Below are 26566 nucleotides of genomic sequence, written 5' to 3'. Positions count from 1 at the left end.
TGCTTATATATTCAATCGCTTACATAATCCAAGAGATTTGGGTTGCATTTTTCTGACAGGCTGGGTATGAGAAGGTTGTCAATGCCTGAAGGTGGGTCCTCTCAGTCTTGAAAATGTGTTGCTGGAAAAGCGCAGCAGGTCGGGCATAAGCCCTTCTTCAGGGAGGGCTTATGCCCGAAACGTCGATTCTCCTGTTCCTTGGATGCTGCCTGACCTGCTGCGCTTTTCCAGCAACACATTTTCAGCTCTGATCTCCAGCATCTGCAGCCCTCACTTTCTCTCCTCTCAGTCTTGGTGACTAAATGGATTGTCTGCCTTTCAGTTCACAGGGAATACAATTAGGTTATGCCATGTAAGAGATACACTAGCTCAGCTCTGAAGCTGGAGATGCTCCACAGATTAGAAAAGAGACAGAGAAGAGACAGAAACAGGGATAATGTTTTTGGTGGACAGCCTTTCGTGAGAACTGAGAGAGGTTAAAAACACAACATAAAGAGAAGATTTAATGATATTAGTTGAAGGTTTAGAGACAGGTAGGAAAGCTTTATTCATGACAAGAGAGATGGGGTCTGAAACTGGAAAGGGATAGAGATAAAAACCACATCTATTTAAAATACCTGGATATGTACTTGACTTGCCAAAACCGGGAAGGGCAAAATGAGCTACAGACCGATAGCTGCAAAGTGGATTTGGCTCTTTTTCAGCCAGTGCAGACACAATGGATCAAATGGTCTCTTTTCATTCCATAAATTTTCTACATTTCTGCAGATCAGAATTATTATTCAGTAACGGGCTTTTGAAAAGATCCTTTCAACAGTTAGGTTCAAGTTTGTAGAGAAATACGATGAAGTGCAATTGCTGAGTGTTTCATATAGCTCAAATGCGAAGCTCTGCTGCAATTAATGTAAACTTTGAGCAGTCACCAATCGTCTAGCGATTGTACAATAGCAGCTCCCTGTCACAGAGCACACAAAGGAGGCATTCACAAAATGTCACCACCACAGCTCATCTCTGGAAGTCCATGAGAATTTTTAACAACTTACTTTTACCATGTTCAATGCTCTGTCAAGTTTAGTGATTGTGCCTTTGGTCCCCAATTGCAAAGCATCTTCCAGGGTTTGCCGAGCCTCCAGCCACTGGCCCAGTCTGCTGTACACTGCAGCCAAGTTGTACAGAACCTGGGAAATGATAGCAAGAATAAGAATTAACTCGCATTGGGACAATATTGCACAATAATGATTCATACCCTCAGAATTTCTACCTAAACTGAGGGTGCGCCTTAAAACATTCAGTTGCTGCATTTGGTTGAACTAGTGACAGGGGTGGTGTTGACTTCCGTGCCAGTAAAGAGCAGTGTCACTGTTGATGACAATATGGTGAGCTTTTTCAGAATTACATACTAGTAAATAGAACAGGGACAGCCATTCAGCTCAACCTGTTGTGTGTATATGGAATGAGCTGCCCGAGGAAGTGGTAGAGGCTGGTATAATTACATTTAAAAGGCATTTGGATGGATACATGAAATAGGAAGGGTTTAGAGGGATGCAGGCCAAATGCTGGCAAATGGAACAAGTTTATATTGGGATATCTGATCTGTGCGGACAAGTTAGACCGAAGGGTCCAAGTTTCTATTCTGTATGACTCTTATGGTTCTATGACTCTGTGCGTGACAGTTGTGAGCAATTATCCAATTAAACCCATTCCCCTCATTGCCATGAAAATGCTTTTCCTTTAAGTAATCCAAATTCATTTTGAAAATTACTGTTGTATTTGCTTCAATTGCCTTCTAATGCACTCCACATCATAAAATTCAGTTTGTGAAAAAAAATCTCACTCATCTCCATCTCCGCTCCCCACTTCTTTCATCAATTACTGTAAATCAGTGGCCTCCGTTTACTGACTGACCACTAAACGTCACATCTGGACTTTGAAAGGCAAATCATGTCTTAAACAGTCATAGAGATGTACAGCACGAAAACAGACCCTTCAGTCCGACTTGTCCATGTTGACCAAATATCCTAAATTAATCTAGTCCCATTTACCACCACTTTGTCCATATCCCTCTAAACTCTTTCTATTCATATACCCATCTAAATGTGTTTTAAATGTTGTAATTGTACCAGCCTCCACCACTTCTTATGACAGCTCATTCCATACACACACCACCCTTTGCGTGAAAACATTGCCCCTTAGGTCCCTTTTAAATCTATCCCTTCTCACCCTAAACCTATAGTCAGCATATGGAATGCTTAAGGAGAAGAGAGAGGCTGAATCAATTCAGTCTAGTAGGAAGAAGTTTGAGTTATAAGAAGAGGTTGGATAGCTTAAGATTCTTTTTCCCTGGTGTGCAGGAGGCTGAGGGGTGACCTTATAGTGGTCTATAAAATCATGAGAGGTGTAGATAAGCCGACAGCAGGGGAGTCTAAACCTACAGGGCATTGGTTTAAAGGTGAGAAGGAAGAGGTACAAAAAGAGCCAGAGGGGCAATTTTTTCACACAGAAGGTGATGATTGTCTGGAATGAGCTGCCAGGGGTGGTAGTTGAAGCAAGTACAATTTTGTCATCTAGTAGTACGTGAATGGGGTAGGAATGAAGGGATATGGACCAAACGGGGGCAGATGAAACTAGTTTAAAATGTGAAAACCAGGCAGCATGGGCAAGTGTGACCGAAAGGCCTATTTCCATATCTCTATGACTGTAACATGTAGCGCCAGGTTAATGAACATGGCAGGACTACAGTCTGAAGTGTATTTATTGTACTGCAAGGACTATAACAGATAAGGCAGATGAGCTTAGAACCTGGAATCATCCATGGAACTGTGACATGGCAGCCATTGCAGAAATATCATTAAGAGAAGGGCAGACTGGCAGTTCAACATTCCAGAGTTTAGATGTTTCAGGAATGATAGATAGGGATGTAAAAGGGATGGAGGAGTTGCATTACTGATAAAGGAGAATGTCACAGCCGTAGTAAGAGATGACACCTTGAAGGAATATCCAGCATGACAATATGGCTAAGACTTAGAAATAAAAAAGGTGCAACCACTGTGATGCGGTTATACTATCGGCGTCCCAGTAGCAGCAGGAATTAGAGAAACAGGTATGTATGCAATCAAGGAAAGATATGAAAATTATAGAGTTGTGGTAGTGGGTGATTTCCCCAATATTCATTGGGGTGCCCAGACGTTTAGATGGGGCAGAATTTGTCGGATACATCCAAGAGGATTCTTGAAACAATATGTGGATAGCCCAACTGGGGAAGGGGCTGTACTAGATGCTGTACCAGGGAATTAGCCTGGTCAAGTGATCACAGTTGCAGTAGAGGAGCTGTGATCATAATCCCGTTAGGTTTAGGATAGTTATAGAAAGGGATAAGACTGGTCCTCATGTGAAGGTACTAAATTGGAGGAAGACTAGTTACAACAGTATTAAGCAGGGAGTGTGTGAGGTTCTTAATGAGTATTTTGCATAAGTATTCACCAAGGAGAAGACATGGATGTTGGTAAGTATATAGAGGGGCTTGTTGATACTAAGATACTAAGATGTTGATATTAAGAAGGTGGTGGTGTTAGGCGTCTTGAAAAGCATTAAATTAGATAAGTCCCCAGCACCTGATGGGATCAATGCCAGGATACTGAATGGGGCATGGATTGCTGGGGCCTTGACAGAGAGATCTGCATTCTGTTTAGCCCCAGGCCAAGTCCCTGAAGACTGGAGAATTGCCAATGCTGTTCCTTTACATAAGAATGGCAACAGGAATAATCTAGAAAATTGTAGGTAGGTGAGCCTTACATCAGCGGTAGGAAAATTAGATTTTAACAGGCATGATTTACATGCACATAGAGAAGAATGGACTTATTTGGGTTAGTCAGCATGGCTTTATGCAGGGGATGTCTTGTCTCAAAAATGTGACTGAGATTTTGGGGAAGCAATAAAGATGATTGATCCCGATAAGGCAGTGGATGTTGTCTACATGGGCTTTACTTTAGCATTTGACAAGGTTGATCATGGCAGGCTGGTCCAGAAGTTCAAATTGCATGGAAGCCATGGTGAGTTAACAAGTTAGACATGAAATTGGCTTGGTAACAGAAGACAAAGGGTAGTTGTGGATGGGTGTTTTTTTGACTGGATATTGGAGATCAATAAGGTTCAGCACTGGGACCTCTGTTATTTGTAATAAAATGTCAGTGGTCTGATTATTACATTTGTAGATGACACAAAAAGTAGTGGAGTTGTAGGTAATGAGGAAGGATATTAAAGATTGCAGGATATAGATCAGCTGGAAATTTGGGTGGAGAAATGACAGATGCAGTTCATGAGTATAAGATGATGCATTTTGGGAGGTCAAATGCAAGAGGAAGGTATAGTGTGTTACGACACGAGGTCGCCACTCCCCCCCCCCCGAGACAGACAGACAGACAGACAGACACACACTTAAACCAGCAATACAGACAAGTTTTATCCTATGCTGTAAGCTGCTAACATTTGAGAGGCCAATAACTATCCCAAAAGTCACTACTTAAAGTAAAAATTAACAACTTTATTTTTTTAAAAAGTCCAACCGAGAATAATTAACTAACAACTATTTACAACTCCTTTCTCTAACCTAACTTTTGTTTTCCCTTCTATAATACCGGTCTAATAAACCCTACGATTAAGATTTACTAAAAAATTCAAATTTCAAAACCAGCCAGCTGTCAAACCTTCTCTTTGTATCTTCTTCTGTCTTCTTTTCTTCTTAGTGTTTCTGTTTCACAGGTCATCAATAGATAAAGGTACCTTTAAGAGAGCTCTTCTGGGGAAGTCTGCATATGTTGGTGGCTTGGCAGTTCTCCCCCAATTGTTCAATTTTTCCCGATCTTATATCCCAAAGCATTAGATCATTTTGTTGGTTTTAATGTTATCAAAATACCAAAATCAAACTTGAAGTTTATTATCATGGGGCATAACTTAAACTGATTGGCCGAATTTGAATTTGTTTTTGTCTCATAGCAAACCATGTACCAAATGTTCTATTGTAAATTCTCCAGCACTGTGTGTGCTTGCTAAGACATTCAACTCTCTTAAAGGTACAGTACTCCTTACACCTTCATAACAAGTATAAATGGCCAGATGTTTCAGAGCATTGATATACAGAGGGATCTTGGGGTCCAAGTCTATAGCTTCCTGAAAGTAGCAACACAAGTGGATAATGTGGTAAAGAAGGCATACGGCATGCTTGCCTTCATCAGTCAGGGCATTGAGTATAAAAGTTGGCAAGTCATATTGCAACTACATAAGTCTTTGGTTAGGCTACATTTGGAGTACTGCACACAGTTTTGGTTCCCTCGCTATAGGAAGGATGGAGAGGGTGCAGAAGAGATTGACCAGGATATTGCCTGGATTGGAGTGTATTAGCTGTAAGAAGAGGTTGGAAAAACTTGGACTGTTTCGCTAGAGCATCAGAGATTGAAGGCAACCTGATGGAGTTATATAAAATAATGAGAGGGTAAATAGTCAAAGTCTCTTTCCCAAGGTGGAAATGTCAAATACTAGGGGGCATAGTTTAAGGTGAGAAGGGAAAGTTTAAAAGGAGATGTGCAAGATGGTTTTTTGTCTGATTTTACACAGAGGATAGTAGGTGTCCAAAATGTGCCACTGGGGAGGTGGTAGAAGCAGATACAATAGCAAAATTGAAGAGGCATTTAGACAGACATAACAGGCAGAGAACAGGGATACAGATTGGTTTGGTTTAGAATAATTTAGTGGTTGGCACAGAAATGGTGGGCCAAATGGCCTGTTCCTGCGCTGTACTGTTCTACATTCACACAAATGCCAGGCATTTTAACATCTTCAATAACAACCTAACCATCACATTCTGACATTTAATGCTGTTACCATCACTGAATTCCCCCACTATCAACATTCTGGGGGCTACCATTGGATTCGCCATTTAAATACAGTGGCTTCAAAAGCAGGTCAGAGGCTAGGAAAACTGGCAAGTAACTCACCTCCTGACTCCCCAAAGCCCGTCTACCATCTACAAGGCACAAGGCAGGAGTGTGATGGAATACTCCCCACTTGTTTGGATGAGTGCAGTTCCAACAATACTCAATAAGCTTGACACTTTCCAGGAAAAAGCAGCTCACTTGATTGGCATCACATCTGTAAGCATCCACTCCCACTCCTAGACATTCAGTAGCAGCTGTACTATCAACAAGATACATTGCAGAAAGTCACCAAAGATCCTTAGAAAGGATCTTTGAAACCCACAACTACTTCACCCAAGAAGGACAAGGGCAGTAGATGCAATGGGAACACCATCACTGCAAGCTCCCGTCCAAACCACTCACCATCCTCACTTAGAGATATATAACTATTGCTAGGTTACAATCCTGGAACTGCCCTCTTAACAGCATTGTGGATCTATGACAGCAACAGTTCAAGAAGACAGCTCACCAGCATCATCTCAAGGACAACTATGGACCAGCCACAAATTTTGACCAGCCAGTGAGGGCTATATGCCATGAGAGAATATAAAAAAACAAACTGAGTGTTACTGTCCTGTATTAATGTTGCTTTTATTTGGAGTAAAAGACTGCATACACAGAGTTCTAGAATTTCCTGTTTCTGAGAAATATTTCTCATTGGAAAGTTTAAAACTCAAAATGCAAGACTGTTCAGATGGAGTCCACTGATTCAACCGTTCATACAAGAGTCATAGAATCATGCAGTACGGAACGGGCCCTTCTACCCATTGAGTTGGTAATGCCAAAAATACACACTATGCTAGTTCCACTTTCCGCCACTAAGCACACATCCTTGAATATATGGCACTTCAAAGAACAAAGAAAGAACAATGCAGCACAGGAACACACCCTTTGCCCCTCCAAGCCTGCACTGCCACGTTTTGGCCCCACAATACTAAAACCTTTGTTACTTACAGGATCCCTATCCCTCTATTCCCTTCCTATTCATGTATTCATCCAGCTGTTTTTTGAATGCTTCCATCACCTCCTCTGGCAATGCATTCCAGGCAATCACCACCCTCTGTGTTAAAAACATGCCTCGTACATCTCTCTTAAACTTCTCCCCTCACACCTTGAACCTATGCCCCCGAGTAATTGACCCTTCCACCTTGGAAAAAAGCATCATAGTTTCCACTCTATCCATGTCATTCACAATCTTATGAACTACTATTAGATCGCCCCGTAACCTCCCGCGTTCCAGTGAAAACAAACTCAGTCTAGCCAACCTTTCTTCATTGCTACAATTACCCATACCAACATCCTGGTAAACCTTTTCTGTACTCTCTCCAAAGCATCCACATCCTTCTGATAGTGTGGCGATCAGAACTGTAGGCAATATTCCAAGTGTGGCCTAACTAAAGTTCTATGAAGCTGCAGCTTAACGTGTCTATCCTTATACTCAAAGCCCCTTCCAATGACGGCATGTTTGCCATAAGCTTTTCTTTAAACTACCATATCTACCTGCGCTGCCACCTTCAGTGATTTGTGGACCTGCACACCCAGATCCCACTGCATATCAATACTCCTAAGGCTTTTGCCATTCACTGTATAATTTCTAACTGTACTTGACCTTCCAAAATACATCACTTCACAGTTATCCAGATTAAACTCCATCTGCCAATTTTCTGCCCATGCCTCCAACTGATTGATATCTTGGTGTATCCTCTGACAATGCTCCATACTATCTGTAGATTTTTAGCATGAATGGACATTTTGGTCGGCATGGACCAGTTCGGGCCAAAGAGCCTGTCTCTGTGCTGTAGGACTCTGTGAACTCCACCAATCTTTTCTCATCCACAAATTTACTAATTAGGTCAGCTACATTTTCCTCCAAATCATTTATGTAGACCATGAACAGCAGAGGTCCCAGCTCTGATCCCAGGACACCACTAGTCACAGTCATAGAACATAGAACAGTACAGCACAGAACAGGCCCTTCGGCCAATGATGTTGTGCCGAGGATTAATCCTAATGTAAAATAAAATAACCTTACCTACGCACCCCTCAATTCACTGCTGTCTATGTGCATATACAGCAGGCACTTAAATATCCCTAATGACTCTGCCAGTTGTAGTGGTTGAAGCAAAGTGTTCCATGCATTCACAACTCTGCATAAAGAACCTACCTCTGGCGTCTCCTCTATACCTTCCTATTAATATCTTAAAACTATGACCCCTTGTGCCAGTCAATCCTGGATAGTGAAGAAGGCGTTTGGTATGCGTTTCTTTATTGGTCAGAGCATTGAGTATAGGAGTTGAGAGGTTATGTTGCAGCTGTATAGGACATTGGTTAGGCCACTTTTGGAATATTGCATGCAATTCTGGTCTCCTTCCTATTGGAAGCATATTGTGAAACTTGAAATGGTTCAGAAAAAATGTTCAAAGATGTTGCCACAGTTGAAGGCGAGGTTGAATAGGCTGGGGCTGTTTTTCCTGGAATATCGGAGGCTTAGGGGTGACCTTATGGGGCATGGATAGGATAAGTAGACAAAGTCTTTTCCTGGGGTCGGGAAGCCCAGAACAAGAGGGCATAAATTTAGGGTGAGAGGTGAAAAATTTCAAAGAGACCTTAGGAGCAACTTTTTCACGCAGAGGGCAGCGTGTATATGGACTGAGCTGTCAGAGGAAATGGTGGAGGCTGGTACAATTACAACATTTAGTCATAGAGTCATAGAGATGTACAGCATGGAAACAGACCCTTCGGTCCAACCTGTCCATGCCGACCAGATATCCCAACCCAATCTAATCCCACCTGCCAGCACCCAGCCCATATCCCTCCAAACCCTTCCTATTCATATACCCATCCAAATGCCTCTTAAATGTTGCAATTGTACCAGCCTCCACCTCATCCTCTGGCAGCTCATTCCATACACGTACCACCCTCTGTGTGAAAAGGTTGCCCCTTAGATCTCTTTTATATCTTTTCCCTCTCACCCTAATCCTATGCCCTCTAGTTCTAGACTCCCCGACCCCAGGGAAAAGACTTTGTCTATTTATCCCATCCATGCTCCTCATAATTTTGTAAACCTCTATAAGGTCACCCCTCAGCCTCCGACACTCCAGCGAAAACAATCCAGCCTGTTCAGCCTCTCCCTATAGCTCAAATCCTCCAACCCTGGCAACATCCTTGTAAATCTTTTCTGAACCTTTTCAAGTTTCACAACATCTTTCCAATATGAAGGAGACCAGAATTACATGCAATATTCCAACAGTGGCCTAACCAATGTCCTGTACAGCCGCAACATGACCTCCCAACTCCTGTACTCAATACTCTGACCAATAAAGGCAGCTGGATGGGTATATGAACAGGAAGGGTTTAGAGGGATATGGGCCGGGTGCTGGTAAATAGGACTGGATTAGGTTGGGATATCTGGGCAGCATCAGCTGGACCAAAGGGTCTTTTTCGGTGCTGCACATCTCTATGACATTTGGAAAGAGCTGTTAGGGATGGGCAGGGCTGGCCTAGCTACTGACACCCAGATCCTGTGAAAGCATAAAAGAAAATTGCAGTTTTCAACAGAACAATGAAGGAACCAAAGCCCATGGTAATGTTGATTAACTCTCTTGGGGACAGGATCTCACAGTGGAGTTGTTTTGTTTAAAATGTTACAGGATGTAATCATTCAAATTTACTGTTCCCTCATTTTCACCTGAACGAAGCAAGATGGGAAAATGGCAAGTGATACTAGAAGCACTATAGTTTTCTTACCTCCCAGACATACAGTCTGTGTTTCAGTCCCAACTGTGTGTAGTCAATCACTGAATTACCTCGTAAATTATTTTGGGCATGTTTAAAATCTCCCAGTGCCTCATCAAACCTATAATGATAAAGAGAATATTTTACATACATGGAATTGAATTATCCCAGACTAACACACAAGAAGCAGAAGCGAGTCTAGAGAGGGGGATAGAAATCTAGATTAATGTACAGAATGTGTTAATCCACATTAACATTCCAAAATTGAACTGATCTCCAGAGGCCTACAGGATCTGCAGTTTGGTGATGATTGTAATGCATTGCTAACTCTGCACCAGACTTGAAAGCCACACTGAATCTACTCAATTCTACACACAAGAAACCCAGCTAAAACAAAACTCATGTCAACTTAGACCTAGTCAGTTTGAAATATTTAACGATCCATGTGTGTTGAAGCAGACACTCTGTAGCATGTTGAGCACTTCTCACATTTTGGCAGCTATACTGAATTGAATTAGCTTTATTGTCACACGTACTAGATCACCAATTGCAGCACCATTTTAGGTACAAAGGTACCTAGGTACAATTCTTAGTTACAGAATGGAGAAATTAAGAAAAAAAAGTTACCTACAGCTATACACAGTATGACCATAAATTAGAAAATAAACAGGCAAAGTTTAGAAGACACACATCACAGTCTCTCTCCAAAGGCTTTCTGTAGCAGACCAGCGCACCCAGACATTCAACTCCTGAAAAGAAAGTAAAACTCCCTTGACACCATCCCCAACAAACACTCATAGGACAGGGACCGCAAGGGGTCAAATACAGAATAAAACTCTCTCTATTGTTTCAGATTAAAGTAGAGCTCTCTCTATTCATTGATGCAGAAAGTAAGTGTCTCCAAACACTGCCTCCATCAAACATTCCAAAAAACAGGGACATCATGGGATTAAGTGTCGAGTGAAGGACTCTCTTTTAAAATAAAAGTAAACATTCCTCCACCCTACCACCAACAAGAGACACTCTAACCACCATCCATTGACATTCAATGATATTACTACCACTGTAACGTGCCATCAGAACGCACCACCTTGGGGTTACTATTAACCAGAAACCCAACTGGACTCATCACATAAACAGAGTGGCTACAAGAGCAGGTCAGAGACTAGGAAAACCGCAGCAAGCAACTCCTGACACCCCAAAGTCTATCCACCATCTACAAGGCACAAGTTAGGTGTGTGATGGAATACTCCCCACTTGCCCTGGATGGGTGCAGCTCCAACAACATTCAAGAAGCTTGACACCATCCAGAACAAAGTAGCTCCTGCTTGATTGGCACTACATCTACAAATATTCAATCCCTCCACCACTGGCACTCACTAGCAGTAATGTGTACTATCTACAAGATGCAATGCAGAATTTCACCAAAGATCCTTAGACTGCACCTTCCAAACTTGGGAACACCACCACTGCAAGTTCCCCTCCAAGCCACTAACCATCCTGGCTTGGAAATGTACCGCCGTTCTTTCACAGTCATTGGGTCAAAATCCTGGAATTGCCTCCCTAGCAGCATTGTGGGTCAACCCACAGCAAGTGGACAGCAGCGATTCAAGAAGGCAGCTCACCACCACCTTCTCAAGGGCCAGCCAGTGACACCCAAGTCCCACAAATGAATAAAAAAAACTGAAAGCAAACTGAAAGTTAAGCATCCTTGACACTGTCTCCCATCAAAAAATCCCAGGACAGGACTAGATATAGTGTAAAGCTACCTCTACTCTTTTAAACTGTGTAAACATGAAAAACCATTTCCACCAACCACAAAAGCTACGCATGGCCTAGCACGCAATGAACTTAACCTACAACTGCAGAGGACTCCTGGGTGCTGCACTCTCCACCCCAGATCCTTGATGGAAAAGGTAAGGAGCCTTTTGTAAAAGGCCTTCCGGTAGGGAGTGACCCAGACAGGATTCACCTCTGTCCAGTTCTAAAAGGTTACGGAGAGGATTTCTTTGAGACGGCTCAGATTGTGGGGCACCGTATCATGGAGGAGGGTCTGTTGGGCGGGGCCAGTGTCAAGTTCCAGACAACCAGGAACCAGTTCGTTTGGAAGTCCACTGCATAGCTCACCCAACTTGATTTCACAGGAGGCGTTAGGGCGGAGTACCTTGTCCTACAGGCTCTGCATAGCTTGGTTGTGAACCAGATGTGGATTCACATCTTCTCAGCCAGCTGCACTGGCATCATCCAGCTCACACCTCCACCTTCCGACAATCCCTGACCTTGGTCAGCCTGTTGCCCCAAGCCCTGTGATCTGCCAGCCAGCAGAAACCGCAGCTCCCTTTTGAAAGGTGCCACTCTTGCAGAGACAATGGTGTGAGCAGACCATATCCCAGATTTTGATCAGGTCCAAGTAAAAGTCAAGCAATTCCTCGAAGAAGACCCAAGGGCAGGACCACTCCACAAACAGGAACTGTGTTTCACAATTGATGCCATGCACCATAAGGAAGAAATATGTCATCAGGGCGCACCACCTTGGAGAAGGCGCAACATAAAGGTATCATTGCAGGGGATGAAAGTCGCTTCCTGGGTGCAGAGACACATCAGCTCCTGAATGATATGGGAATAAGATACTGTTGCAAACACAGACATGGAGGAAGGAAGGAGAAACTGAACAGGCTGGGGCTCTTTTCCCCTGGAATGTCAGAGGCTAAGATTATAGAAGTTTATAAGATCATGAGGAGCATGTATAGGGTGGATAGCCAAGGTCTTTCTCCTAGAATTGTGGAGCCCAAAACTAGAAGGCATAGATTTAAGGTGACCTGATGGGTAACGTTTTCATGCTGAGAGGGGTGTGTTGATGGAACAAGATGGCAGAGGAAGTGGTGGATGCAGGTAAAATTACAACATTTAAAAGGCATCTAGATGGGTATATGAATATGATGGGTTTAGAAGGATATGGACCAAGTGCCACAAATGCTCTTCAAAAGAAGTAATCTCAGTCGAGCTTACATTTTAAAAAAAGGATGACTACTTTGCTGGGATTATATTAGTGGCTTCTCAACAATCAGAGGGACATTGTGGAGCAGATATTCATGCAAATCACAGAAAGAAGTGAGAGAAACAGGTTAATAGCTGCAGGAGATTTTAACTCTGTTAACATTAATTGGGATCACCACAGTGTGAAAGGATTACATGGGGTGGATTTTTTTTAATAAGTGCATCCAAGAGAACTTCTTGTGCCAATACACAGATTGTCCTACTAGAATTGGGGTATTGCAATATCGAATCCCAGAGAATGAAGCCAAGTGGTTTAAGTTTCAGTAGGCAAGCATTTTGAGACTGTGACCACAACTCAGTAATGGATAAGGATAGTGCAGACGTGAAGTGTCTAACTGGGGGAAGACTAATATCAATATCATGACAAACAGACGGAGCAGTTACTTGTAGTTAAGTCTACATTTGGAAAGAGGGAGCCTTTTAAAAGTAATGTGTGAGAATTCAGAGCCAGCTTGTTCCTCTAGGAGCGAAGGGCAAGGGCAGTAATCTAGGGAATCCTGGATGCTAAGGGATAGAGTGTTTTAAAAAGGTAAAGAAGGAAGCATATGTCAGGTACAGCTCATTAAAAACAGAGGAGACCTTTCCAAAATATAGTGTGTATAGGGGATTGCATAAAAGAAGAAATTAGGAGGGCAATTTGAAGCAGCACGGTGGCTCAGTGGTTAACACCTCTGCTTCACAATACCAGGGGACCCTGGAAGGGAGGTGGTGTCCAGTTACGGTAACACCACTGAATTTCAAGGAGCACTGGCTAGATTGTCCCTTAATGGTGATGATCATTACCCTGGCATTTGTGTGGCGTGAATGTCAATTGCCACCTGTCATCCCAAGCCTGGATATTGAACAAATGCAACAAGATCTGGACGTGGACTGCTTCAGTATCTGAGGAGTCACTGAATATTGCACAATCATCAGCAACTATCCCTATTTCAGATCTTAGGGATGGAGGGAGGGTCACTGATGAAGCAGCTGAAGATGGTTGGGCCAAGGACAGTACCCTGCAGAGATGTCCTGGAGTTGAGATGACCAACTTTCAGGAACCACAACCATCTGCAATGTGTCAGGTATGACTCTAACCACCAGACAGTTTGTCCCTGAATTCCCACTGATTACAGTTTTGCTAGAGCTTCTTGATGACACACTCGGTCAAATGCAGCCTTGATGTCAAGGGTTGTTCCTCTCAGTCAAGGGCTGTCCCTCTCCTCTCCCCTCTGGAATTCAGCTCTTTTGTCCATGTTTGAACTAAGGCTGTAATGAGGTCAGGAGCTGAGTGGCCCTGGTGGAACCTAAACTGAGCATCAGTGAGCAGGTTGTTGCTGAGAAGTTGTTACTTGATCGCACTGTTGATGACATCTTCCATCACTTTACTGATGATCGAGAGTAGGCTGATGGGGAAGTAATTGACTGGTTTGGATTTTGTCATACTTTTCATATACATGACATACTTGGGCAATTTTCCACATTGTCAGGTAGATGCCAGTATTGTAACTGTACTGGAACAGCCTGGCTAGGGGAGCAGAAAGTTCTGTCAGTGCTGTAACCTAAGGCAGTACCCAGTGTCTCCAACCATTTCTACACAGCATGTAGAGTGAATTGAATTGACTGAAGAATGGTATCTGTAACACTAGGGACCACTGGAGGAGGCTGAGATGGATCAAACACTCACCACTTTCACCTGAAGATTGCTGCAAAAGCTTCAGCCTTACCTTTTGCCCTGATGTGCTGGGCTCTTCCATTGTTGAGAATGGAGATATTTGTGGAGCCTCCTCCTCCTCCAGTGAGTTGTTTACTTCACCACCACCATCCAAATGATGTGCAGGGTATGTGTATGTTAGGTGCACTGGTTTAGGGGTAAATGTAGAGTAATAGGGTATGGGGAATGGGTCTGGGTGGGTTACTCTTTGGAGGGTTGGTGTGGTCTGCTGCATGGAGACCATTGAAAAGCAGGAGACATACAACCTCAAAATGTAAGTGCAGTCAATTCTGCACATTCAGCCATCAGGCTTCACAAGGTGATAGATATCCGGATGAATCTCCATCTATCAAGTGAAAGGACTTAACCAAGCCCCTCAACATCCCCAGTGGCGCTGAGCTCATCTGGGCACCTTTACAGTCCCTCCTTTTCAGGATATAATTAAATCTCTCCAGAGGAGAATGATTCCACCCTCATCAATGGAGCTGCGGGGAACAGACACTTTGTTGAAGAAGCTTGTCAGCTCAGATCCCAGCTGAGACGGGTAAACATTCATGAAGTGAATCAGCATGTCCCCAAACCGAACTGTGAATTGGAGCAAATGGCCTAGCACATTCTCCTTGATCCTCAAGATCTCTGGATGAAAAGATGGGGCCAACAAGACAGCCATCCCACCAGGACTGGAGACCAGGTGATTAATGTAGACTCCTCCCAGCTACTCCAGGAGCCACCTGACTTCGTCTCCTGGAATGGGCTAAGTTTCTTTCAGGAGGCTGACCACGGACTCCTATTCCTCAAAGAACTAGAGGATACAAAATCTGCGCTATGCTCCTCTGCTGCCATTGACATTGAAGCTGGCTACAGTGGCCTTCATGGCAACAGTAATGTGCAATCATTACCACTTTCACACCTGTTGGGTCCTACACCAACCAAACTTTGCCTCCGAGACCCGGCGTCTCCTAGAATTTGTCTGTGGGGATAAGGGTGACCTCATCCGTAAGCACCACATCTCCCACCACCTCATCTAAGTCTGCGGTGCTCATGATTAATGATCTTTTGGATCATCGCCTCTGACCCCTCTCCCACACAAAAAGTGTGGTGGGCTGGTTAGAAAGGTGAGAGAGCAGTGTAGGGGCCAGGAGGGATGGTGGAAAGAGAAAGAGGGGCAGATTGTGTGGAGGCAGAAGATAGGGAAATGTAGAGCTGATGAAGAGACATAGAAGAGGGAGGGAAGGAAGAGGAGTAAGCCTCAAACCATCCCAAGGGACTACAGCAAGAGGATTTTCTGCAGTGACCCTTGCAGTTTCAATTAAAATGCCAGGGGCATTGGGTGGCAGTTGGTCAGAATCTGACTCCACTCCAGGCACTGGGTCACCATCTGAATTAGGGGGAAGATTCCTTTTGAAGGTGGAGGTGATCAGCATAAATGTCTGGGAAGGAACGAGGAGGATTGGGCTGGCATGGTGGCGCAGCTGTTAGCACAGCTGCCTCATACTTAGGATTCTGTGACAGGTACAGCACAGAGTTAGAAACAGAATAAACCTCACCCAATACCATAAAACTGAAAGTAAAGCTTGCTCAACACCATCTCCTTCAAACAGTCCTGCGGCAGGTTAGAGGGTTAGATAAAGAATAAAGTAACCCCTTCTCTGAAGTTCCTTCTATAATATTCACACACTTCCAGTCCAGGTACAGCTGGTTAGAGGTAGAGTAAGAGTAACAGTACCTCTACTCTATCAACCAAAAACTAAAGCGCCCTTGATTCTCAAACACAGGATAAAGTTCCCTCTATACTCTCCCCATCAAATGCTCCCATGACGGGTGCAGTATCTGGACAGATACAGAGTAAAGAGCAGCACGGTGGCTCAGTAGTTAGCACTGCTGCCTCACAGTGCCTGGGACCTGGGTTCGATTCCAGCCTCAGGTGACTGTCTGTGTGAGGTTTGCACATTCTCTCCATGTCTGCGTGGGTTTCCTCCAGGTGCTCTGGTTTCCTCCCAGAATCCAAAGATGTGCAGGTTAGGTGGATTGGCCATGCTAAGTTGCTTATAATGTTCAGGGATGTATATGTTAGGTGCATTAATCAGATATAAACGAATGGGAATGGGTGGGTTACTGTTCAGAGGGTCAGTGTGGATTTGTTGGGCAAAATGGCCTGTTTCCACACTGTAGGGATTCTATGATCTATAAAGTTCTCTCTACTCTTTTAAACTGAAAATAAAACTCTCTCTACACTGTCCCCATCAAAAGCTCCCAGGACAGGGACAAAGGGGACAAAGTCACGTTTCCTGCTTTAAGCTGAAAGTAAAACTGACAGCTGTCCTACCCACCACAGACCCACTACCCAGGAAAAATAAAACGCAGGATCCCTTACATCTCTAATCGGAGATGAACTGCACCTCTCTGGAAGAAACATATCGCCAAACGGTCATCTTTTGCAATAGTCTTGTCAAAAGCCTACAAAATAATCATTAAAATGAACTATGAATTTTAATCATAATGAACCACATTGCTCCCTTTTCCTCCTTACTGGCTCCCCTCTTGCTCCTCTTCCTTCTTCCCTCTTCTGTCTCTCCCCATTAGTTCTACCTTTCCCTATCCTCTGCCTCCACACACACTGCCCCTCTTTTTTTTCCACCAACCATCCTGTCCCCTACCTCTTCCTGCCCACTGTTCTTTCTCCCTCCACACCTCTACCTAACATTTCCCTTTCCTCATCCAACTCTCCTTGTCTAAACCCTCCCTTTGTCCCAACCCCAACTCCCTCCCCTCACTCTCCCCACCACTCCCCCTCTCACTTCCTCCCACTCCCATTTTCCCCCACCTCACGACCTCCCCTCTCCCTTCCCTCACTCCCTCTGTCTTCTCTCCTTTCTGCCTCTCCCTCTATCCAGCCCACTCTCTGCTTTCTCCCTCCATCCCTGACCTGTCAGTTCTTTCCATCATCGTCCCTCTACTCTTCCACCCAGTTTCTCCACTCTCCCACCAACTCTTCCATCCTGCACTATCCACACTACTTTCCTCTCCCTCGCCCCCACTCCACTTCATTCACCCAGCCCCACCCCATCTCTTCACCTCACCTCACACTCCATCTCTGCCTTCACTCTCACCAATACCCCATCTCTATCCCTTTCAACATCCCCAACCTCTTCACCCACCTCTGTCTCACCCCAACCCACCTCTTCCCCCTCTCTCTCGCTCTCTCAAACACCTCACCTTATCCCCTCTCTGTCTCTCTCTCTCTCCCCCACATCTCTTCCGCCATCTCTGTCTCATATCCCTATTTATTTCACCCCTACCCTCATTCCCATCCTCTCACCCCCTTCTCTGCCTTTTGCTCTATCCTTCATGCACCCACCAATCCTCTCCACATCCATTTGTATCCCTCTTCCTTTCTTTTCTCCGCCTCCTCTCCATCCTCTCTTACCTGCCACCTCCTTTCCTCTCTCTCTCCTACCGGCAGCTCTTCAACCCCTCCTCTCCCTCTATCACCCCCACCCCTTCCCTTCTCTCTCCATCCCCCACCTCTTCCCCTCATACGGTCTCTCACCCCCTAATCTTCCTCTCTCTCTCTCTCTCACTCCCATCAACCTCTTCCCTTCACTCTCCTCCCACTTCCCCTCCCTCCCCCACCTCACTTCCCCCACCTCACCCTCACGCTCATCGCCTTTTCCCGCCACCCCGTCACATTATCCCCCTTGCTCTCCCACTGCTCTCACTCTCTCCCCATCCTACCTCATCTTCTCCCCCTTCCCCTCTTCCTTTCCCCTCATCCTCTCCCTCCCCCCTCATCCACTCCTCCCTCCCACCTAGCCCCCAATCTCCCCCTCACCCTCCCCCCATCCCCCATCCTCTCCCCCCTCCCCCATCCTCCAACCCCTCCCCCATCCTCCATCCCCTCCCCCATCCTCCATCCCCTCCCCCATCCTCCATCCCCTCCCCCTCCCCCATTCTCCCCCCTCCTCCATCCACTCCCCCCTCATCCTCTCCCCCGATCCCCCCTCATCCTTCTCCCCCCTCATCCTCTCCCCCCCTCCCCCCTCATCCTCTACCCCCTACCCCCTCATCCTCTCCCCCCTCCCCCATCATCCTCTCCCCCGTCCCCCATCATCCTCTCCCCCGTCCCCCATCATCCTCTCCCCCGTCCCCCATCATCCTCTCCCCCGTCCCCCATCATCCTCTCCCCCATCCTCACCCCCCTCATCCTCTCCCCCATCCTCACCCCCCTCATCCTCTCCCACCCTCCCCCATCCTCTCCCCCCTCCCCCATCCTCTCCCCCCGTCATCCTCCCTCCCATCCCCCCCCCTCATCCTCTCCCCCCTCCCCACCATCCTCTCCCCCCATCTCCCCCTCTTCCTCCCCCATCCCCCCTCTTCCTCCCCCTCCCCCATCCTCCCCCCTTCCTCACCCATCTCCCCCTCTTCCTCCCCCATCCCCCCTCTTCCTCCCCATCCCCCTCTTCCTCCCCCTCCCCCATTCTCCCCCCTTCCTCACCCATCCTCCCCCTCTTCCTCCCCTCCCCCCCTCCCCCATCCTCTCTTCCTCCCCTCCCCCCCTCCCCCATCCTCTCTTCCTCCCCTCCCCCCCTCCCCCCCCCAATCCTCCCCTCCCCATCCTCCCCCTCTTCCTCCCCTCCCCCATCCTCCCCCTCTTCCTCCCCCCCCTTCCTCCCCTCCCCCATCCTCCCCTCCCCCATCCTCCCCTCCCCCATCCTCCCCTCCCTCATCCTCCCCTCCCCCATCCTCCCCTCCCCCAACCTCCCCTCCCCCATCCTCCCCCTCTTCCTCCCCTCCCCCATCCTCCCCCTCTTCCTCCCCTCCCCCATCCTCCCCCTCTTCCTCCCCTCCCCCATCCTCCCCCTCTGCCTCCCCTCCCCCATCCTCCCCCTCTGCCTCCCCTCCCCCATCCTCCCCCTCTGCCTCCCCTCCCCCATCCTCCCCCTCTGCCTCCCCTCCCCCATCCTCCCCCTCTGCCTCCCCTCCCCCATCCTCCCCCTCTGCCTCCCCTCCCCCATCCTCCCCCTCTGCCTCCCCTCCCCCATCCTCCCCCTCTGCCTCCCCTCCCCCATCCTCCCCCTCTGCCTCCCCTCCCCCATCCTCCCCCTCTTCCTCCCCTCCCCCATCCTCCCCCACATCCTCCCCCCCATCCTCCCCCTCTTCCTCCCACCCCTATCCTCCCCCTCTTCCTCCCAACCCATCCTCCCCTTCTTCCTCCCACCCCCATCCTCCCCCTCTTCCTCCCACCCCATTCTACCCCTCTTCCTCCCCACCATCCTCCCCCTCTTCCTCCCCACCATCCTCCCCCTCCCCCTTCCACCCCCATCCTCCCCCTCCTCCTCCCCCTTCCTCCCCCATCCGCCCCCTCCCCTCATCCTCCCCCTCCCCCCATCCTCCCCCTCCCCCCATCCTCCCCTCCCCCACTTCCTCCCCACAATCCTCGCCCTCCCCCACTTCCTCTCCCTCCCCCTTTCTCCCCCTCCCCCCCATCCTCCCCCTCTTCCTCCCCCCCATCCTCCCCCTCTCCCCATCCTCCCCCTCACCTTCAATCCTCCCCCTCTTCCTCCCCTCCCCCACTTCCTCCCCTTCCCCCATCCTCCCCCACCCCATCCTCCCCCTTTTCCTCCCCCCCATACTCCCCCTCCTCCCATCCTCCCCTCTTCCTCCCCTCCCCCACTTCCTCCCCTCCCGCACTTCCTGCCCCTCCCCCCCATCCTGCCGCTCCCCCCCATTCCTCCCCCTCTTCCTCCCCTCCCCCACTTCCTCCCATCCCCCCATCCTTCCCCTATTCCTCCCCTCCCCCACTTCCTCCCATCCCCCCAACCTTCCCCTCTTCCTCCCCTCACCCATCCTCCCCTCCCCCATCCTCCCCCTCTTCCTCCCCCACCCCATCCACCCCCTCTTCCTCCCCCCATCCTCCTCCCCTCCCCCCATCTTCCACCCCATCCTCCCCTCTTCCTCCCCCTCCCCATCCTCCCCCTCTTCCTCCCCCTCCCCTTCCTCCCCCTCCTCCCCCTCTTCCTCCCCTTCCCCATCCTCCCCTCTTCCTCCCACTCCCCTTCCTCCCCCTCTTCCTCCCCTTCCCCATCCTCCCCCTCTTCCTCCCCTTCCCCATCCTCCCCCTCTTTCTCCCCTTCCCCATCCTCCCCCTCTTTCTCCCCTTCCCCATCCTCCCCCTCTTCCTCCCCTTCCCCATCCTCCCCCTCTTCCTCCCCTTCCCCATCCTCCCCCTCTTCCTCCCCCTCCCCATCCTCCCTCTCTTCCTCCCCCTCCCCATCCTCCCTCTCTTCCTCCCCTTCCCCATCCTCCCCCTCTTCCTCCCCCGCCCTCATCCTCCCCCTCTTCCTCCCCCGCCCCCATCCTACCCCTCTTCCTCCCCCGCCCCCATCCTCCCCCTCTTCCTCCCCCGCCCCCATCCTCCCCCTCTTCCTCCCCCGCCCTCATCCTCCCCCGCCCTCATTTTCCCCCTCTTCCTCCCCCGCCCCATCATCCCCCTCTTCCTCCCCCACCCCATCCTCCCCCTCCCCCCATTCTCCCCCTCTTCCTCCCCTCCCCCAATCCTGCCCCTCCCCCCATCCTCCCGCTCTTCCTCCCCTCCCCCACTTCCTCACCTCCCTCACTTCCTCACCTTCCACAATCCTGCCCCTCCCCCCCATCCTGCCCCTCCCCCCCATTCTGCCCCTCTTCCACCCCTCCCCCACTTACTCACCTCCCCCCATTCTTCCCCTCTTCCTCCCCTCCCCCCATTCTTCCCCTCTTCCTCCCCTCCCCCATCCTCCCCCTCTTCCTCCCCCCCATCCTCCCCCTCACCCCACCCTCCCCCTCCCCCCACCTTCCTCCCCTGCCCCCATCTTCCTCCCCTGCCCCCATCCTCCCCCGCCCCCATCCTCCCCCTCTTCCTCCCCCGACCCCATCCTCCCCCTCTTACTCCCCCGCCCCGATCCTCCCTCTCTTCCTCCCCCGCCCCCATCCTCCCCCTCTTCCTCCCCCGCCCCCATCCTCCCCCGCCCCCATCCTCCCCCTCTTCCTCCCCCGCCCCCATTCTCCCCCTCTTCCTCCCCCGCCCCCATCCTCCCCCTCTTCCTCCCCCGCCCCCATCCTCCCCCTCTTCCTCCCCCGCCCCCATCCTCCCCCTCTTCCTCCCCCGCCCCCATGATCCCCCCCTTCCTCCCCCGCCCCATGATCCCCCCTTCCTCCCCCGCCCCCATCCTCCCCCTCTTCCGCCCCCATCCTCCCCCTCTTCCTCCCCCGCCCCCATCCTCCCCCTCTTCCTCCCCTGCCCTCATCCTCCCCCTCTTCGTCCCCCGCCCTCATCCTCCCCCTCATCCTCCCCCGCCCCATCATCCCCCTCTTCCTCCCCCACCCCATCCTCCCCCTCCCCGCATTCTCCCCCTCTTCCTCCCCTCCCCCACTTCCTCCCCTCCCACAATCCTGCCCCTCCCCCCATCCTCCCCCTCTTTCACCCCTCCCCCACTTCCTCAGCTCCCCCCATTCTTCACCTCTTCCTCCCCTCCCCCATCCTACCCTCGCCCATCCTCCCCCTCTTCCTTCCCCACCCCATCCTCCCCCTACCCCCACCTTCCGCCCCTCCCCCCACCTTCCTCCCCTCCCCCCACCTTCCTCCCCCACCTTCCTCCTCCACCACATCCTCCCCCTCTTCCTCCCCCTCCCCATCCTCCCCCTCTTCCTCCCCCTCCCCATCCTCCCCCTCTTCCTCCCCCTCCCCATCCTCCCCCCTCTTCCTCCCCCCTCCCCATTCCTCCCCCTCTTCCTCCCCCTCCCCATCCTCTGCCTCTTCCTCCCCCACCCCATCCTACCCCTCCCCCATCCTCTCTCCTCCCCCCATCCTCCCCCCCTTCCTTCCACCCCTTCCCCCCCTCCTTCCTCCCCTTCCCCCCTCCTTCCTCCCCTTCCCCCCCCTCCTTCCTTCCCACCTTCCCCCCCCTCCTTCCTTCCCCTCCTTCCCCCCCTCCCTTCCTTCCCCCCCTTCCCCCCCTCCTTCCTTCACCCCCCTCCCTTCCCCTCCTCCGCCCTCCTTCCTTCCCCCTCCTCCCCCCACCTCCTGCCACCCCTACTCCCCCCACCTTCCTTCCCCCCACCTCCCCCCACCTTCCCTTCCCCCCTCCTCCCCCCACCTTCCCTTCCCCCCTCTCCTTCCCCTCCTTCCTTCCCCCCCCTTCCCCCCCTTCCTTCCACCCCTTCCCCCCCTCCTTCCTCCCACCCCTTCCCCCCCCCTCCTTCCTTCCCCCCCCTCCTTCCTTCCCCCACTTCCCCCCCTCCTTCCTTCTCACCCCCTCCTTCCTTCCCCCCTTCTCCCCCCCCCATCCTTCCCCCCCTTTCCCCCTCCTTCCTTCCCCCATCCTCCTTCCACCCCTCCTTCCTTCCCCCCTTCCCCCCTCCTTCCTTCTCCCCCCCTCCTTCCTTCCCCCCTTCCCCCTTCCCCCCTCCTCCCCCTCCTTCCTTCCCCCCTCCTTCCTTCCCCCCTTCCCCCCTCCCTTCCCCCCCTCCTACCTTCCCCCCTTCCCCCCTCTTCCTTCCCCCCTCCTTCCTTCCCCCCCCTCGTCCCCCCTCCTTCCTTCCCCCCCCTCGTCCCCCCTCCTTCCTTCCCCCCCTCCTCCCCCCTCCTTCCTTCCTCCCCTCCTCCCCCCTCCTTCCTTCCCCCCTTCCTTCCCCCCCTCTCCACCCTCCTTCCTTCCCCCCCTCCTCCCCCCTCCTTCCTCCATTCCCCCCCTCCTTCCTTCCCCCCTCCTGCCTTCACCCCCTCCTGCCTTCACCCCCTCCTTCCTTCCCCCCCTCCTTCCCCCCCTTCCTTCCCCCCTCTCCATCCTCCTTCCTTCCCCCCCTCCTCCCCCCTCCTTCCTCCATTCCCCCCCTCCTTCCTCCCCCCTCCTGCCTTCACCCCCTCCTTCCTCCCCCCCCCTCCTTCCCCCCCCTTCCTTCCCCCCCTCTCCATCCTCCTTCCTTCCCCCACCTCCTCCCCCCCTCCTTCCTCCATTCCCCCCTCCTTCCTTCCCCCCTCCTCCTTCAACCCCCTCCTTCCCCCCCTCACCAACCCTCCTTCCTTCCCCCCCCTCATCCCCCCTCCTTCCTCCCTTCCCCCCCTCCTTCCTTCCCCCCTCCTGCCTTCACCCCCTCCTTCCTTACCCCCTTCCCCCACCCTTCCTTCCCCCCCTCCTCCACCCTCCTTCCTTACCCCCCTCCTCCACCCTCCTTCCTTACCCCCCTCCTCCTTCCCTCCTTCCTCTCCACCCTCCTTCCTCCCCCCTCCTTCCTTCCCCCCCTTCCCCCCCCTCCTCCATCCCCCCCTTCCCCCCCTCCTTCCTTCCCCCCTCCTTCCACCCCTCCCTTCCTTCCCCCCCTCCTTCCTTCCCCCCCTCCACCACCCCTCCTTCCTTCCCCCCCTCTTCCACCCTCCTTCCTTCCCCCCCTCCTTCCTTCCCCCCTCCTCCTTCCCCCCCTCCTCCACCCTCCTTCCTTCCCCCCTCCTCCTTCCCCCCTCCTTCCTTCCCCCCCTCCTCCACCCTCCTTCCTTCCCCCCTCTTTCCTTCCCCCCTTCCTTCCCCCCCTCCTTCCTTCCCCCCTCCTTCCTTCCCCCCCTCCTCCACCCTCCTTCCTTCCCTCCTCCCTTCCTTCCCCCCTCCTTCCTTCCCCCCCTCCTCCACCCTCCTTCCTTCCCCCCCTCCTTCCTTCCCCCCTCCTTCCTCCCCCCCTCCTCCACCCGCCTTCCTTCCCCCCTCCTTCCTTCCCCCCTCCTCCCCCCTCCTTCCTTCCCCCCTCCTTCCTTCCCCCCTTCCTTCCCCCCCCTCCTCCCCCCCTCCTTCCCCCCCCCCCTCCTCCCCCCCTCCTTCCTTCCCCCCCTCCTCCCCCCTCCTTCCTTCCCCCCCTCCTCCCCCCTCCTTCCTCCCCCCTCCTCCCTTCCCCCCCCTCCTCCCCCCTCCTTTCCTTCCCCCCCCCTCCTCCCCCCTCCTTTCCTTCCCCCCTCCTCCCTTCCCCCCCTCCTCCCCCCTCCTTCCTCCCCCTCCTTCCTTCCCCCCTCCTCCTTCTCCCCCTCCCCCCCCGCCTTTCCTTCCCCCCACTCTTTCCTTCCTTCCCCCCACTCTTTCCTTCCCCCCCTCCCCTCTTTCCTTCCCCCCTACCCCTCTTTCCTTCCCCCCCTTCCCCTCCTCTTTCCTTCCACCCCTTCCCCCCCCCTCGCCCCCCTTTCCTTCCCCCCCTCCCCTCTTTCCTTCCCCCCCTCTTTCCTTCCCTCCTTCTTCCTTCCCCCCTTTCCTTCCCCCTCCCCCCCTTTCCTCCCCCCCTTTCCTCCCCTTCCCCTCCCCCCTGTTCCTTCCCTCCCTTCCCCCTCTTTCCTTCCCCCCTTCCCCTCTTTCCTTCCCCCCCTTCGCCCTCTTTCCTTCCCCCCCTTCCCCCCCATCTTTCCTTCCCCCCCCTTCCACCCCATCTTTCCTTCCCCCCCTTCCCCCCCTCTTTCATTCCCCCCTTCCCCCCCTCTTTCCTTCCCCCCCTCCTTTCTTCCCCCCTTCCCCCCTCTTTCCTTCCCCCCTTCCCCCCCTCTTTCCTTCTTCCCCCCCTTCCCCCCCTTTCCTTCTTCCCCCCCTTCCCCCCCTTTCCTTCTTCCCCCCTTCCCCCCTTCCTTCTTCCCCCCCTTTCCTCCCCCCCCTTTCCTTCCCCCTTCCCCCCGCTCTTTCCTTCTTCCCCCCTTTCCTCCCCCCCTCCTTCCCCCTCCTTCCCCCCCTTTCCTTCCCCCCCTTCTCCCCCTCTTCCCTCCCCCCCTTCCCCCCACCTCTTTCCATCCCCCCCTTCCCCCACCTCTTTCCTTCCCCCCTTCCCCCACCTCTTCCTTCCCCCCCTTCCCCCCCTCTTTCCTTCCCCCCCTTCCCCCACCTCTTTCCATCCCCCCCTTCCCCCACCTCTTTCCTTCCCCCCCTTCCCCCACCTCTTCCTTCCCCCCCTTCCCCCACCTCTTTCCTTCCCCCTTCTCCCCCCTCCTTTCTTCCCCCCTTCCCCCATCCTCTTTCCTTCTCCCCCCCTTCCCCCATCCTCTTTCCTTCTTACCCCCCTCTTTCCTTCCCCCCTTACCCCCTCTTCCCCCCCTCTTTCCTTCCCTTCCCCCCCCACCTTTCCTTCCCCCCCCTCCCCCCCCCCCTTTTCCTTCCCCTCCTTCCCCCCCCCTCTCCTTCCCCCGCTTCCCCCCCTCTTTCCTTCCCCCCTTCTTCCTTCCCCCCCTTTCCTTCCCCCCTTCTTCCTTCCCCCCTTTCCTTCCCCCCCTCCCCACCTTTCCTTCCCCCCCTCCCCCCCTTTCCTCCCCTTCCCCACCCCCCCTTTCCTTCCCTCCCTTCCCCCCCTCTTTCCTTCCCCCCCTCCCCCCCTTTCCTTCCCCCTTCCCCTCTTTCCTTCCCCCCCCCTCCACTCTTCCTTCCCCCCTTTCCCCCCTCTTTCCTCCCCCCCCCTTCCCCCCTCTTTCCTCCCCCCTCCCCCCTCTTTCCTCCTCCCCCCTTTCCCCCTCTTTCCTCCCCCCCTTTCCCCCCTCTTTCCTCCCCCCCCTTTCCCCCCTCTTTCCTTTCCCCCCTCTTTCCTCCCCCCCTTTCCCCCCTCTTTCCTCCCCCCCTTACCCCCTCTCCCCCCTCTTTCCTCCCCCCCTTTCCCCCTTCTTTCTTCCCCCCTCTTTCCTCCCCCCCCTTTCCCCCCTCTTTCCTCCCCCCCCTTCCCCCCTCTTTCCTCCCCCCCCCCTTCCCCCCTCTTTCCTCTCCCCCCTTTACCACCCTTTCCCCCCTCTTTCCTCCCCCCCTTTCCCCCCTCTTTCCTCCCCCCCTTTCCCCCCTCTTTCCTTTCCCCCCTTTCCCCCCCTCTTTCCTCCCCCCCTTACCCCCTCTCCCCCCCTCTTTCCTCCCCCCTTCCCCCTTCTTTCTTTCCCCCCCCTTTCCTCCCCCCCCCTTCCTCCCTCTTTCCTCCCCCCCCTTCTCCCCCCTCTTTCCTCCCCCCCCCTTTCCCCCCGTCTTTCCTCCCCCCCCCTTTCCCCCGTCTTTCCTCCCCCCCCCTTTCCCCCCTCTTTCCTCCCCCCCCCTTTCCCCCCTCTTTCCTCCCCCCTTTCCCCCTCTTTCCTCCCCCCTCTTTC

At 52.0% G+C, this 26566-nt stretch overlaps 1 protein-coding gene across 1 annotated transcript in view; it reads right to left on the bottom strand.

Annotated features, from left to right (window-relative positions):
* LOC122564589 (neutrophil cytosol factor 2-like) overlaps window positions 1–26566 on the bottom strand; it is a 120081-nt gene that overhangs the window by 67898 nt on the left and 25617 nt on the right. The window contains exons 3-5 of the mRNA XM_087998612.1: window positions 16829–16911; window positions 9717–9825; window positions 1044–1178 (exon numbers count right to left, since the gene is read on the bottom strand). Of these exons, the coding sequence (XP_087854738.1) occupies window positions 1044–1178; window positions 9717–9825; window positions 16829–16911 (327 nt within the window). The remainder of the gene's footprint in view (window positions 1–1043; window positions 1179–9716; window positions 9826–16828; window positions 16912–26566) is intronic.

The sequence above is a fragment of the Chiloscyllium plagiosum genome, unplaced genomic scaffold (assembly GCF_037043375.1).
Source record: "Chiloscyllium plagiosum isolate Xiang-an unplaced genomic scaffold, Cpla_swu_hap1 HiC_scaffold_21, whole genome shotgun sequence".
Classification (NCBI taxonomy): Eukaryota; Metazoa; Chordata; class Chondrichthyes; order Orectolobiformes; family Hemiscylliidae; genus Chiloscyllium; species Chiloscyllium plagiosum.
The sequence above is the reverse complement of the archived record's forward strand: the minus strand, read 5'-3'. Positions and strand labels throughout refer to the sequence as shown.